Source organism: Mixophyes fleayi, chromosome 5, assembly GCF_038048845.1.
Source record: "Mixophyes fleayi isolate aMixFle1 chromosome 5, aMixFle1.hap1, whole genome shotgun sequence".
NCBI lineage: Eukaryota > Metazoa > Chordata > Amphibia > Anura > Limnodynastidae > Mixophyes > Mixophyes fleayi.
In genome coordinates this window covers 101,876,774-101,891,908 of record NC_134406.1, presented here as the reverse complement: position 1 = coordinate 101,891,908, position 15,135 = coordinate 101,876,774, and the positions used below count along the sequence as shown (strand labels likewise).

At 36.8% G+C, this 15,135-nt stretch overlaps 1 protein-coding gene across 5 annotated transcripts in view; it reads left to right on the top strand.

Moving 5' to 3' along the window:
- The window catches only part of GOLGA4 (golgin A4), a 76,343-nt gene extending 63,745 nt beyond the window's left edge, over positions 1-12,598 (top strand). For 4 of the 5 annotated variants that reach the window (XM_075212612.1, XM_075212613.1, XM_075212611.1 and 1 more), the window contains 5 exons: positions 1,123-1,198; positions 2,894-2,997; positions 4,712-4,798; positions 7,784-7,840; positions 11,622-12,598. In XM_075212612.1, coding sequence (XP_075068713.1) covers positions 1,123-1,198; positions 2,894-2,997; positions 4,712-4,798; positions 7,784-7,813 — 297 coding nt within the window. In that variant the 3' untranslated portion in view covers positions 7,814-7,840; positions 11,622-12,598. The remainder of the gene's footprint in view (positions 1-1,122; positions 1,199-2,893; positions 2,998-4,711; positions 4,799-7,783; positions 7,841-11,621) is intronic. The other variant, XM_075212610.1, reaches the window with a different exon arrangement.
- The last annotated feature ends 2,537 nt before the right edge of the window (positions 12,599-15,135 follow it).

Genomic DNA, 15,135 nt, shown 5'->3' with positions numbered 1-15,135 from the left:
ATTTCAGTGAATTGCATCAAAAAGTCCACAGTTCTTAATTAACAAGGTGCCTATCAATCAATGAAGGGTCATTTTCTAAGTAGTTACTTGGAGGGCTGTTTCTGGTGTTTTCACAGTGGACAGACTGTATTTCAGGCGCCTTCATTCCCCCGTGAGGCCCCCAATGCGAGCCACCCGCAGTCCCCCGTTAAGGCCCCCCCCCCCAAGCGCTTACCTGTCAGTCCAGTCCTCCGTCCCCGGCGCGCTGTAAACTCCTTACTGAGGAGATATCGCGAGAGTTAACTCGCAAGATCTCCTCAGTAAGCAGAGTACTGAGAGCCGGGGACGGAGGACTGGACTGACAGTGCTCAGCAGCATTGATTGGGCTGGGGGCGCCCCCGTCCCCGGACCGATCAATAATGCTGCTGAGGACTTTGAAGGGCCCCCTGGATGCCCGAGGCCCCTGGGCTATAGCCCAGTTAGACCTCGGGTTAATCCGGCCCTGATTTCAGGGGTCATATCCCTTTCAGACTTTGTGTATACAAAATTCATAATTGATTACTGTTTGCTAATAGTGCTCCTCACCACGACTAGAAGATCTGCAAGGGTCACATTCCGAGGACCCCCATCATTCTGGAGATGGTGCACTTCTGCCTTGTAACAGCTGCTTCTCCAGGAAAAACAGCCTAAAAGAAATATTCAGTAGATGGTTGACAGTACAACGGAGTTGAGCAGTAGCTCTTGTTTTCAGCCTTCTCCAAGCTGTTACACCCTGGGGTATTAGTGGTTACAAGTGCAGGAAGTATTCAGTATTCCATAATAGGGCATTGTCTACTTGGGGGTAGGGAATTCTATACTGCTCTTAAACAGTTTATAAATGTAAATTTATAGATAAAATTCAAATTAAAAATGTGTTAGTAGTAATAGTTCTCTTGTTTTTAAAGTGTTTTTTTCTGTTCTCTAATTGCTGTATTTTAAACATTGAAAATAATGATCAAAATTTCTTGTAGGAGAAGAGAATTATTTTTGTAGCTGAAGGTATCTTGGACAGCAGAAATACCTCAGTTAAGATCTTCTCATAAATAGCTTGAATTTTGTACATTTAGTCATATTAATTCTTTTTTTTTTTTTTAACCTGTAAAGATGAACGTTTTGGAAGACCAGTTGAAAGATTATTCACGTGGTGTGTTTGTCACTCCACTTGGAACTCCATATAAAGGTGAGAGTTACTTCAATTTCGCTACCTGCTCTCACTGAACTGTTAGGTAATAGGCAGTTTTATTGCTCACCCTAAAACACAACTCTTGGTACAAAATAAATGTTAGATTTTATTTTGAGTTTATTTTCACTTTCCATGTTCCTTACGATCTCACTTTACTCACAGCCTTTGCATTACTTTGAATCAATCTACCCCAGATGCATTCTTTCATCAGTATTAAACAGCATTTTGAAATCTTTTGAAAATGTAATTTGCACTGGATTTGTTTTCAGCTAGAAATGATTAATATTGGAGATGCACTAAACCCATAATAGAAGACGTGACTGGAAAATGAATCATTTTACAAATGATACTTGAAGGGGGGTATTCAGTTGGCCGCGGCGTGCCACCAGAATGGTCACAAAGGCAGTGCGCTGCAATGTAACATTGCAGATTTCTCCTTGCACTACATAGAGGTCCGAAGATAAATCCATAATGTTGAAGTACCGTAGTACCTGAAAATGTGAGCAGAAACATCGCAGCTAATTGAATATACCCCCAAATACTGAACCAAATTCTGAGCTAACTTGACTAAAATACAGTATAAGGAGGTTAACTAATCCGGTGGTAGTCACTATTGCGACTACAAAATGGCAACAAGAACAGGACCCCGCCGCCTGTATAATGCTTACAAATGGGTCAGGCGGCGGGTCCTTACGTCGCCACGTTCGTACCAGCAATGTAACGGTCACCCTTTTAAGTGACGACCGTCCCAGTGCCGGCTTGTTTGGCTGTCTGCCATTATATGAATCATAACAGAAATGTTGTGTGTAAGTATTTCAGTAAGTTTGCATTTTTGACATGTTGCGATTACTACATTCTGCATTTTAATGTCTCTCTCATTCTCGTCGCCATTTTAGTAGTCACAATTTAGTACCCCACCCAAATAATCAAATTGTATCTGCAATGTTAGCTGTAGAAAGTTTTGTCTTATGCACTAATATCTCAGAGAAATCAGGATTCATTTCTAGAGCCATATGGCTTCAGCTGAACCTGAATTCTGATAAAAATCCTTAATATTAGGGACGTAGAGAATAGTCTAATTAAGTTTAATTAAGCAGAAGATTGTTCGGGAGACTTGTATAGATACATAGGTATGTATAAACATAAACAAACGCACATCCTCTAGCACAAATTAATTCACACGTAAATTTATATAAACTCCAAAATTCTGCATAAAAAATACTAGCATAGCAAAAATAGAGCAATAAATCAGAGTATTCAAACCATAAATATATAGTGCGGAGTATTGTTGTAGTCCATGATTAATAAGAATGTCCCTTAGTTCATCCGATAGTAGGCAAAGTTGATGTCCGCCAAAGAATGGATCTTTATCCAAACAATTTGTTGTTTCCACGAAAAGCTGTTCCAAAAGCGTCTTTTCTAATAAGATTGACTTTCTTTAGTACTCAAATATACCGGAGGCCAATCCTTTGGAACGCACTCGTACTTCCGGTATTCAGGGTTGTGTGCGCACAACTTCCAGTTGAAGAAACGTATCTGCTCCAGGACCAGATATATAGATAATTAATATGATTAATACTGTTGCCTGCACAATGAGACTTTATGCAACTATATGCCACTGTCCATTAGGTCAAATGTATGTGTAATTGTTCTTGACATCACATTTCTTATAAATCTAGTTCTTCTTTACAGATGTCAATAATCGGTACACTGATGTCTCTGTTTTTGGTGAGCCTACTGAATTTGAGTATTTGAGAAAAGTAATGTTTGAATACATGATGGGACGGGAAACTAAGGTAAGGAGCAGCATATCACTGGGTTACCCTGTAATGTCACTTTATGAGACATGTTTACTGTTTAAATATCATTGTATCATTCTGAGCCACTGCAGGTTGTAACCACCACACCTATTTATCATGCTGAAAAATATTTTCAAAGTGTGGCTAAAACAACAGACCATATGAATAAAAATGTTCTTTGCTATATTTAAATGTAGGGATAGAAGGATACACAATGTGTTATTAAGCATGGCAGCAATACCTTGTTTAGATTTTTAGACATATATTTAGACCAGAACATTTTTACAGGGATTTGTACCCATTTGCTGTTGGAGCTCTATTAACGTTTTATAGATAAGGTGACTGGGCCAATTTTCAAATGTTTTCTTACATTAATAAAACATGTAGCCCTGAAATTAATTGAAGCCTCTAATTATTCCTTCAGCCATCCTATGAAACTAGTATCTATAGTTCTAAAGTCCACAATGTGGTCCTTTCATTCTTGATCAAATATTGGGGCCAATTCACTTCAGACATGAGCTACCGGACATCACCACAATGTACGGCTGCCCTCATTTCCGGGTACTGCGGTGCCCAAACATCATGGATTTTCTTGTGTACCTATATGGGGTGCAAAGAGAAATCTGTGATGTTACATCGCAGTGGAATGTCCCTGCGATTGTTCTAGAGCCATTCCAGCACTTTGCGGAGCATTGAATCAAATGAATTAGAATTTTAAGGGAAATAAACCAGCAAAAACAATTGTTTGCAACTAAAAATTTACTGCTGATACATTCCAACAGACAAAATACCTGCTAAATGTAAACCTTTGTATTGTGAAGGTTTCACATGTCTAGTTTTAAACTTATGTGCTTGCAAGGAAACTGCATGCATGCAAAATTCTAAATATAGGAAGATTACACTGAGCTGTGATTCCTTTGCCATTTCAATGCAATTATTGTTGTCCTAGAATTATACACAAATAACTGTTTAAATTTTTGATTTGCTTTATTTATCATTCTCCATGTCTTGCTTTTTTTTATATTTATTTTAATTATTTTCTCTTATTTCGGTTACAAAGGGGCATGTCTCCCATGTGATAGTGTTTTTAGAGAGTCCTTTCACTCCCAGAGGGTGAACTAAGTTCACACTGGACCTGTCATCATCAAGGGGCAGTACCGTGACTGAACGGGGTTCAGGAGATAGAGAAACTATTATATACACAGCTACTTACAGTTAAGGGATAAAGGACATTTCCACTTTTAAAAATGAATTACCCACCCCCAAACTGTATTTGTGGAGGTACCTTCCTCTGTGAAGGGGATGACTCGCGAAGAAATTGGCCTTTAACAAAGCAGGGCCCTATGAGCATCAGTATAATGAGGGCCACTACAAAGGTAGAAATGTTCTTATTGTTTGTGTGTGTGTGTGTGTGTGTGTGTGTGTGTATATATGTGTGTGCATGTATGTGTGTATGTGTAAATATATAATATATATATATATATATATATATATATATATATATATATATATATATATATATATATATATAATGTGTGTGCCCGTGTATAGAGATAGATAGATTGATATAAGCTATTGATTGAAATTAGTGAAGGTAACGAGTGCAAATTACTAATTGAGAATGATCTTCTATACCAGGTATTAAATGTTGTTCTTACATTTTAAAGAAATGCTGATACCATTTGTTTCATCCTTTCATTTTATTAATCAGACAATGGCAAAAGTAATTACTACAGTGCTAAGATTTCCATCTGACCAAGCTCAGAAGATCTTGGAGAAAGAAGAAGCTCGACCAGTGGTAAGGATTCATTTATGCCTAATTCCTGGATTCAAAAGATTAAGATTTTTGTGCTAAAATACATGTAAAGTTAATGAGATCATTATAGCTGAATTGCAGTCATAACATGTAGTCTGGGGGTTCCAAGAGCTCACAAGCATCCTCTAATGTGAGATATCTGAGATTTGTGATTTGTCTTTGGCATTTGTAAGTTTGGCAGGACTTTCTTCAAGGAACACTGAACATGTTAAAACGATAGCAGTTTGGTTATGTTCTTCTACAGTCTGATGTCCCATGCCATGTTAATATTTTATACATTGATTGAAATACTTGCAACGTCTGTAGATTTGGTTTAGGGATGAGATACTGTGGACTTTTATGTTGTAACATCTACACATGCCATAGACAGATGCTCTGTAGGATTCAATACTCTTGTTATAGTTGCAGTCATACCTTTAGTATCAGGATAGGGGGCAGGTATTCGCCTAGTAAACCTCTTTTTATTTTCTTATAGACCTAAAGCTGTAAAAGTGGGAAAAATATACTGCATTTGTGCTATTGCCTTTCATTTTGTCCTATTTATAGGGGGTAATACTGCTGTTTAGACTTACCAAACTGCACTGTGATCTATTAAACATTTAAAGCACTGAGCTGATATGGTTTAATAATAACTTTATGCAACTATTGTACATTGAGTATTATAGGTCACATACAACAATTTGATGCGTAAATATGACCTGGTTGAATTCTATCAAATCAAACGGAATACAAATAAAGCTGTTAGTACTTTTTTTTTTTTAAACAAATATTATTTGGCTTTGTAAGGCTGTATGCTTGAGCTTAAACTTTACTAACTTTTAAAATACCTTATACAGCCCTAGGAAAAGATGTTGCCTAAGTGTCATATCACTTCTTGGTGTTATTTGGAAATAATTTGTTGCTGCAGTTTCTGATTTCACATATCTAAGCCAACCTGGCAACATTAGGTTATATCTACAAGGAATTAGTACTCTGCTGGCCCGTATTGGTAGGTAGCATTATCAGGGCCATCTTAACAGCATTATAGGCCCCCGGGCAAAGCAGTGCACTGGGGCCCTCCCTACACAGTCACTCACAGGAATAAAAATGTAAATTATTGATAAAATGAAGCTTATATTTATTGGTATCTCCACTGAAATCATTGTTTAAACATTTAAAAAATCTGCTGTACAGCAGAGATCGCATGTACAGATAACAGCTGATACTAAGGTGATTAGTCCAGCTAAATGTTTTAGTAAAGAGGGTTTGAACGTTCTGAATAAATCTCCTGGAAAAATATACTGAAAAGTTGGCAAGCCTATGGGGCTCAATTGCTCGTGGGGCCCCCAGCGTGCCCTTACATTAACGCGGCTCTGAACATTGTCAGCTTAATCTTTCAATAGACATATAATAATGATAAAACATTGATAAAATGAAACATTACTAACTTTTTGCATGGCTCTTTTATTCAGACACATTTACTGACATGTCCGAGAGAAGCTTTGCTTATAATTTGCTTGGAGGGCCAAGCAAACCATTTTGCATCACCACTGAAATATCTTCTTGCTTGACAGTCACCACTCATTTTACTAAATGAAACTTATGTAACTTGAATACACTGAATGAAATATGTTTATGCTATTTTATCCCTTTGCAGCTTTAATTGGGTTGTATGTCTGACTGAAATGTTATTCCTTGAGTTTAGGCTCTCTTGGGGGAGATTCAGTTAGCCGCAGTGTTTCTAGAACCTCCGCGAGACACTTCTCAGTGGAGATTTGACAGAAATCTCCGCTAATTTTTCCTTGCACCCCATAGAGGAGATGTGGCGGCTTTGTCCACGCGCCACATCGCCGATAACTGATTCTCTCCCTTGGTCTCATCTTTTAGTTTTACAGTAATCTATTTGATGTTTTTAATGCCTGAATCATATGTTAACACCTCTGCTTTCATACCTATATTATTCTAACATGGCAAACATGTATGCAGTGTAGTGATAAATGTTTTGTTAAGTTTTGAGATGGAGTGAGTGGCCCTATTTTGTAAGTTGTTTTTTTTTTTTTGTTTTTTTTTGGTTTTTTTTTATCTTTGCATCATTTAGATTTCATTTGAAAAATCATTACCTGCTCTTTCCACACAATTTAGCATCATTACTCTTGCCCATCCTATAGATCAATGTCCTTTTAATCTAACACTATCTTTTAACAAATGGATTAACTAGCTGTGATATAACCTGTAATTCATTTTCTTGCCAGGAGATGGTAGTCTAATCCGAAAATCTGTTTCAGATGTTAGGAATTTCTGTGCACAATTTGTGCATTCCATTCATTTGCTGAATGAGTTCTTCAAGAACTGAACAAATCCTTATAGATGCATCCATGTTACAGCTGTGTGTAATGTTATCAATCTATATTGAAAGTGGTGCATTTTAAATCACAAATTCTGCTTTAACTAGTGTTACAAAACTACTTCCGAATCATATGGAATTTCACAGGAAAAGTATACAATCCTGGAGCCTAAGTGTAAAGTTATAGAAGAAACTCAATAGAGATTATTGTAACAACATATACCAGTCCATGCAAAATATTAACAAGGAACAAAATACAGAACAGAATGAAAACCATATTAAAGAAGACATCTTTTTTTAAAAAATAAACAGTTTATTGTTACTAGCAGAATTCGACATTTCAAAAGAAGTATTAATACAGTATTAATAAAAACAATAACATATTTTCACAATAATATCTACTTAAATGCACAAATTCATGTACATGTCACAGCAATTAGGTAATGCTGTGCTAATGTCCAAAATGGTGATCAAGGCTAAGAAAGTAAGGCTTTAAATGACTTATATGCTGGTTTACTTTTGACCATTGCTTACCTATTAACCCTCTCACTACTGATCTTCATAGGTGTATTTAATCAGATAACATTACTAACTGTCTATGTCGGAATTAACTGCACCAAGCTATTTTCTTCCTGGCTTTGTAGTTTACCCCGCCTCGCAGTGGTATCTTCTGAGTCAATCGGTGCTTAGTTAGCATGCGGGTGAGTGTTTAATTGTGTTTTGTTCTAATAGTCCTCCATTACATTAACTTATATTTCGGGTGCTCTATACTTCCCATGCCCTTTAATGTTCTTCTGTCAAATAAATATTCATACAAGTTAGAACTTTCATTTGATGTTAATTTTACAGTGCACATTAAAGGGCGTATTCAATTGTTAGCGGTAATGCTGATAAACGAGCGCTCAAAAAATCTTAGCGTTAATACGGTAATTACTCGCTGAATTTCATCTCGAAATTCAGCGAGTAAACTACCGTATTAACGGTATTTACGCGCATATTACCGTATTAACGCTAATGTTTTTTGAGCGCTCGTTTTTCCGGGGATCTCGCTAACAATTGAATACCCCCTCATGCGGCGTATTCAATTGTTAGCGTTAACGCTAACAAACGAGCGCTCAAAAAACATTACCGTTTATACGGTTATATTGCGCGCGAAAAGCGTTAATACGGTAGTTTACTCGCGAAATTTCAGCTCGCAGCTCAGGGAGCAGCGAGCTGAAATTCCGCGAGTAATTACCGTATTAACGCTAAGATTTTTTGAGCGCTCGTTTATCAGCGTTACCGCTAACAATTGAATACGCCCTTAAGACGTTTAATTGAAACAACCATTTTAGCCTTTTTCAAATCAGAAGGTCTTTTTGTTGATGTTTTTGTTTCTTTTTAATTATTGACCTGTGTGCCTCTCCTCCATAGTCAGGTGATAAGCCTGCAAGCCTTGGACTCATTTGCATCAACTTCTCAGGCCTACTTCTTATTCTCCATATTTTCTTAATTCACATATCTAAAAATGCTGCTACTTTCATACACTATCTAATTTAATGTCCATTCCAAATCTCTGTCTCTGTCCCCATATATCCTTATGCTTTGTGTTGTATTTCAAAATATAAAGAACAAAAGTTGTCTCTGGTCAGATAATGAGTTTATAATTAGGAATTTTGCTAGAAGCTACAATAATTAGGTTCAAAGTTTGCTTTGTCAATGAAGCTTTATTGGTTCCCCTTTGTTATATGGGGGTAATCATTATTAATGAGTGTCAGGTGTAATTTCATATTTTGTGCTCTGAATGTTGGCTCTTTTGCTTGGATCTTTTAATTTCAGATCAATCTATTTTAGAATTTTAGCTTGTTGCACAAATAATACAGTAGATTGTATTAAGATATATTGACTTTAATATGGGCTGTTGAGGAGTTAGGCCCACTGCTGACTCTTCCAATCCTTCCTCCTAGTTGTAGCAGTCAGATTGTACCTGTAGGTGATTAGAGAGAGGTACTGGAGCAGTGTAATCTGTATACATATGAACATTGGTCAGTGAGATTACTTTGAAAGCGTGTTTTGGTTAGTGTGGGTGTTTACTCATTGTGTGAGTTAGAAAAGTATGATGTCCATGTGATGTTTGTCTGCTCCAGGGAGTTGTGGGTGATCCTGTTCTGAACATAAGAAGGTGTAGCAGTAAAGGAGGCCGATTGCTAGTCTAGGAGGACAGTCTTAAGCGACCCTTAACCCCTGCTGAGCCTGCATTTTAAATGCAAGTGGAAAAACATACAAACGCATGTAAAAAAAAAAATCCATTCTGTCCTGTGTGTTCATACCCATTTGCATTCATATTTGCATTGGTTTTGGATTGCAGCAAAGCTTTTTGTATGTTTCTTGATCGATATTAGTGCTTGCAAAGCATGTAACCACACTTGATTAAATTAAACGCTGTTAATGTGTGATTAAAGCAGGGGATCCCTCAGATTTACACTCACTACCAGCCAATCACAGGACAGCTAGCATTAGAAATCACTTGTGATTGGCTGAATGGCTGTTGACACTCCAGCTCAGTTGATTCATCTCTCATTTTTCAGTGGGGTTACAGTGAAAGGTGAAGGCAGTTGCACAAATAAAAGAAGCAGTGAAGATTTGCATTTTATTTGCAGTTCATGAATAACCCCCTCACTGTCTAGGAAATACCTGTGTTTTGTGAATATTAATGCCAGTTGTGGAACATGTGAGGGGAAATCCATTAATATAGTCTGTGTATATACTAGGACCAATATGGATTTTAGGCACTTGATTTGTGCCTGACTAGTTATTGCCAGTTTCTGGTCAGAAGTTATATTGCTTCCATCGTGATTAATGCAAATTGTTCATATTGTCCAGGAGCTGAGTCTTTTTGGTATTATGTGGACCAAAAACAGGCCACATCATGAACAGACTTGTAAATCTTTGTTCTATGGTAGGAAGTCCCGAACTGTAAGATGGATGGACCACCTCTACATTATCTGAATAAAAAAAACAAGCTAATTATTGATATTATTTTTATATAAAAAACTATTAAAGTAAGAAGTGCCTCTCAACATTTGAGAAAATGTACATGCAATGTCTATCCAATTTGATAGGTCCAGAACCCAATGAATCTGTTAACTGATTATTTAGGCTATGATGGGAGAAAGTTGTTGCTAGTCTTCTCAATCTCCTTTTCTCCATAGTGCAGGCCTGGGCAAGCTATAGCTCTCCAGCATGCTCATCAGCCTATAGCCTGTAAGGTATACTGGATCTTGTAGAGCCACAGTTGGGCCAGATTTGCTATTGTGCATTATCCTATGTGGTCCAATGCCTTGCGTGTTGGTACTGCACATTTTTATTGTTTTATAATGATGTTGAACTTAAGTTCTATAAACTTAAATGTTGAATACAATGACTAATAAAGAATCATGGCTGTCAATCAGCAATTATCTTTTCTACAGCATGGAAAACTAGCCACGTGTCTGGTTGCTATAGCTTACCACAGTATGTAAGTTTACATCTATGCTAGTATCATAAATGATGATTTGGAAAGATGTCGTTTCAAAGCACCAACCATCGTTTGATTGTTCATCAGAACTATAAATCTCGTTCAGCTTTGGAACAACATCCTTACAATTCTGCAGTGTGTATAGCACTCACGATCAGGATCTCTGTAGCGTTTACAGAGTCATGATCTTTTCAGCCTATGGTTATGACCGTTGAAGAGCACAGATCTGAAGGTAAATTTTTTAAAACCTGTATAGTGTGTACGCATGAATTGGCGTGCTGATTGGGAGATTTTTTTTTTTCCAGTCGTTCGTAAAATCGTTGTAGATAAGACATTTGTCGAAAAGTTCTGTAGTGTTTACCCAGGCTTAGATGAAAATTATATAGATTTTGTTTTTGATAGATTTGATTTTTGATAGCAATAACGCATCCACCTTTATATGGATCATAAGAAATCTGTGATGAAAAGTATTACCAGGCTTCTTTTTACTTCTGCTTATTACTTATCTATTTGCATGTTTATTTTATTGTAAGTAGTTGTGGATTTTATGACTTCCAGGACTTATTTGTATTATAAAGGAAAAGTGCACACCTACATTTTTGGATAGCTTTTTAAAATGATGTTGTTTTTTATAGCCTACAAACAATGTGTATTTTTAATTCAGAATTTAAACTACATTTAGGGTTCATTTTTATGAGGTTTGTGCTGAGTAGGCCTTTTTCCCATTGAATTAGAGTCCTCCAAGTACTGGCCTGCACTTCTTTCTTTGAATTATACAGAGGCATGGTTCTAATCTGTCCTTTATATATGAAGTGCAAGTGCATCCAACTTCATTCTTACAGCTTCTATGTATAAGCCACTTTAACGTGAGCAGTGCCTCAAATGGCAAAAAGTTTTTCTTGACTTGATATATACATAAGATTGTGTCCTTACAAAAGCTATGAATGCCTTGTATTAACTGACTACTTGTCTTTTTTTATTTTTAGTCTTGGTTGAGACCTTCTTCTTGAAGACCTTTTTGATGCCTGTTTAAAATTGCTGCTTTCCCTGGGTGTATCGGCATGGATTTCCTCCAACCACCACTGGAAGGAATTGAAAACCAAATCTGTTCAACAATCAAGAATTGTTACCATTAATTGCCTTGAGTTGAGCTGACGCTACATAGTTACCATTTTTGTCAGAAACCATTTTTTCCCCAAAGTCATAAATACCAAGAGTGTTCTGTATATTGGTACACTTCCTGCCATAAAATCAAGAAAGAAAGTAATCAAGAATAAATACGGTTTTTCTTGTGTGCAATACTTATTAACCTTGAGCAGATTGCTTGATACATATCTACAGAGAAAATAACTTGTTTATAGAATGTTCATGCAAACTGTGGCACTCCACTTTTCTTAACCTACAAAACCCAGCATGCCCTCATAGCCAACTCAATTGTAACCAAACAGTGGAAGTCACCCGCTGCCACAACCTGCTCTAAATTGATTTTTACAATCTCAAGAAATCCATCTCTTACATTAGAATATTTTGTCAGATTTATACAAATTCTTAAATTATATCTGTTCATTTAAAGTTAAAACCTTTTAAACCTGTGTTTTCTTTTCTTCTTGTTTTTTGTGTGAAATTATTGTGCAATATTTTATTCTGGAGAGGAATTGTAGTTTTCACATATGTATACATACTGTAATAATTTAATTGCTTGGCTTAACTTCTCTTTCATCTATGTTTGATTTTGTTTGCTATGGGCCAGTTCTATAAACTTTCATCTATGATGAAGCATCTTAAATCGGAGTACCTCATTGGGTTCCTCCTAGCTTTTGTACCTATATTTTCCAGAGATTAAATACACTACTGTATATTGTAAATAGTTAACACATACATGTATTATAATAATGCTGTTTTGTGGTGATTTCAATGTTAATCCTGGAGAGAAAAGAGTAAAATAAATTTTATTTACTAAAAATTTGTTATTGGTGTTTTCTTCCTGTACAAATAAAGACTTATTTCACCCGATGTTGAATTGTAAGAAGTTTAAAGAAACGTTTCTCATTAATAGAAGTTTGATTCGCATTACATGTATATTGCGTCTTAGAGGTCAAGTTTACATACTATAAAAACCCCATAGTTGAGAAGGGAGAATTAGGCTGGGTACACACTATAGAAAATTTCTCCCGATGCGATATTGTTAACAATTTTACCAACAACTGAAAGTCCCGAATAGCACACCAATTCATGGGTTGGGGTACGTTGGTGCGATGCTAATTTATACCGACACTCGCTTAAGACACAAAAAAAATCAGAAGGCTATAACAGCGACATAAAGAAAATGTACACATGTAATAAAACACACATGGGACTTTACAGATAACAGTGTTATGTAGACAGCTGTAAATTCCGAACATCCTGCATACTGCAGCTAAGTTTCACTTCAGATAAGGAAGCAACAGTCAGATGTCTGTATTTAAAAGGGCAATCAGAGGACCCAGCACCTAACCCCTAACCCTTACATAAAATAGTGGAGTTGCCAAAATCCTGGGAAGAATTCTGTGCTCCCAGAGAGTGTTGTTGCTTGCCAGATCAAAAATTGTTACACCTAAAGGCTTTTTTCCCCCACAAGAGTATAGTGGTTGGGGACCACATCAAGCTGCTAAGAAATAAGTATTTGTTAAAGGAAGGATCAGAATTCAAGTTATATAGCATAACGATAGAAGAGGTGACAACAGCACTCTTTTTGTGGCTGAGGTTCCTAGACCTTCAACGCCTGGGTGGGCTACTATTCATTTTTACTAATATTTTTCTGATGGTTGCATGCTAGTGTGTCTCGTCCTTTTTAAAACCCGTTTAAGTAAGTTTGCACTACTGGTGATTAAGTTCTGGGGGCATCTGAGCATATCACGCTCTTATAAAAAAGTGGTGCCTATAGGTTCTGCAAATATTACTTTAGCCTCAATTCATAATACCATTATCTGTAAGCTTTCACTTTAGAGCTCCTTTAGAGTAATTATCATTTTTACTGGAAGTATACCAAAATTAAATGTTTGGGGATTTATTTCACCTCTCGATATGAAAGTCTAGTTGACTCTCTCAAGTTGAATCTGCTCAAGTGGCAGAAACTAATTATCTCGTGTTTAGGTAGGGTTTTGGTACTCAAGATGGTTCTCCTGCTTTGCCTGTTCAATCTTTTCTAGACCCACCTTGACATAACTACTTTGTTTGTTTATTCAATTAATTTGGAAGAATATATCCCTGCATACAAGCTTTTCTAATTTACATAAGGATACCTCAAATGGCAGAAGGGGCTTTTCAGATACCCATTTCAATTACCTTGTGGTTTGGTTTGCAAGCAGGCATGCTCTGAGATGGGTATACATGGAATACTCCCTCTAAAATTTTCTTTTTTGCATCAGCATTGGGTATCCAGCTAGAGCTAGGTCCCTGCTGGTGAGGTTGTATCTGGTCACTGCCTTCATATATCAAATCTGGGATCACTGCCAACTTCATTTTGGGACTAATTCCCTCACCTTCCTGATTGTGCCCCTCTGAAATAACCATAGTTTTTCCCCTGGTCAATTTTCGCTCCAATTTATACTCTGTCATGAGAGAGACATCCGGAAAGTTTTAGACATCTTGGGCTCTAACCAATGTATCTATCTGCCCTGCAGGAAAAACTCAGCTACCTGGCTACTGTGCAGGAAAAAGTCAGTCAGCCCCTTTGCATATCTACAAGTGAGACATTTTGTTGACACCCTCCCTAAACATGACATAACTTGGACTTTGACTCCACTTGAGTTTCTTTGTGTGCACACCTCCCCCACCTGAAAGGCATTATCAAAATTCTTTACAATCTAATTGTTACTGCAAAACAAGCCACTCTCCCAAAAGACAGAGAGTCTTTAACGTCTATAAAGTATATTATAGGTGGTATCTGGTTCCCTCCAGGTTAAAGAGGATTTATGGTACTGCATCTGAGCAAGGCTGGAGAGGCTTTAGTGAGATAGGATCTTTTGTCCACATCTGGTGGTCCTGCCCAACGATTGTTCAGTATTGGGACAGCGCCGTCATCTTCATCAGTGACATTACTCTCTATCTCTAAATGCCCTTGGTCTTTTCTTCTTGACTCCCCACTGGAGGGGTTAGATAAACGTCTGATAAACTTTCCAGTATATTCTCAATGTGGCCATATGCTTGGCACTGCAAGGCACTGGAAATGTCCACATCACTTGGCTATATGAAAAAAGTCTCTGCATACTCAAATAAAAAAATCTCACAAATATACCAAATTTAGTGCAAATGGATAATCTATAACATTTGTTTTTGGGTTGTTTTTTTTTTACCATTTACTCGTAAGCTATTGATATTCCTTATTTTGTATTATTTTAAATAGCCATGTTCACCTTGTTTACTATTTTACTTGTTTACCTATTTATTTAGTTATTTTTTACAACTGCATCTATTCTGTTGACCGACTGGTATTTGTTATTGCTATTGTATTGTATTCCA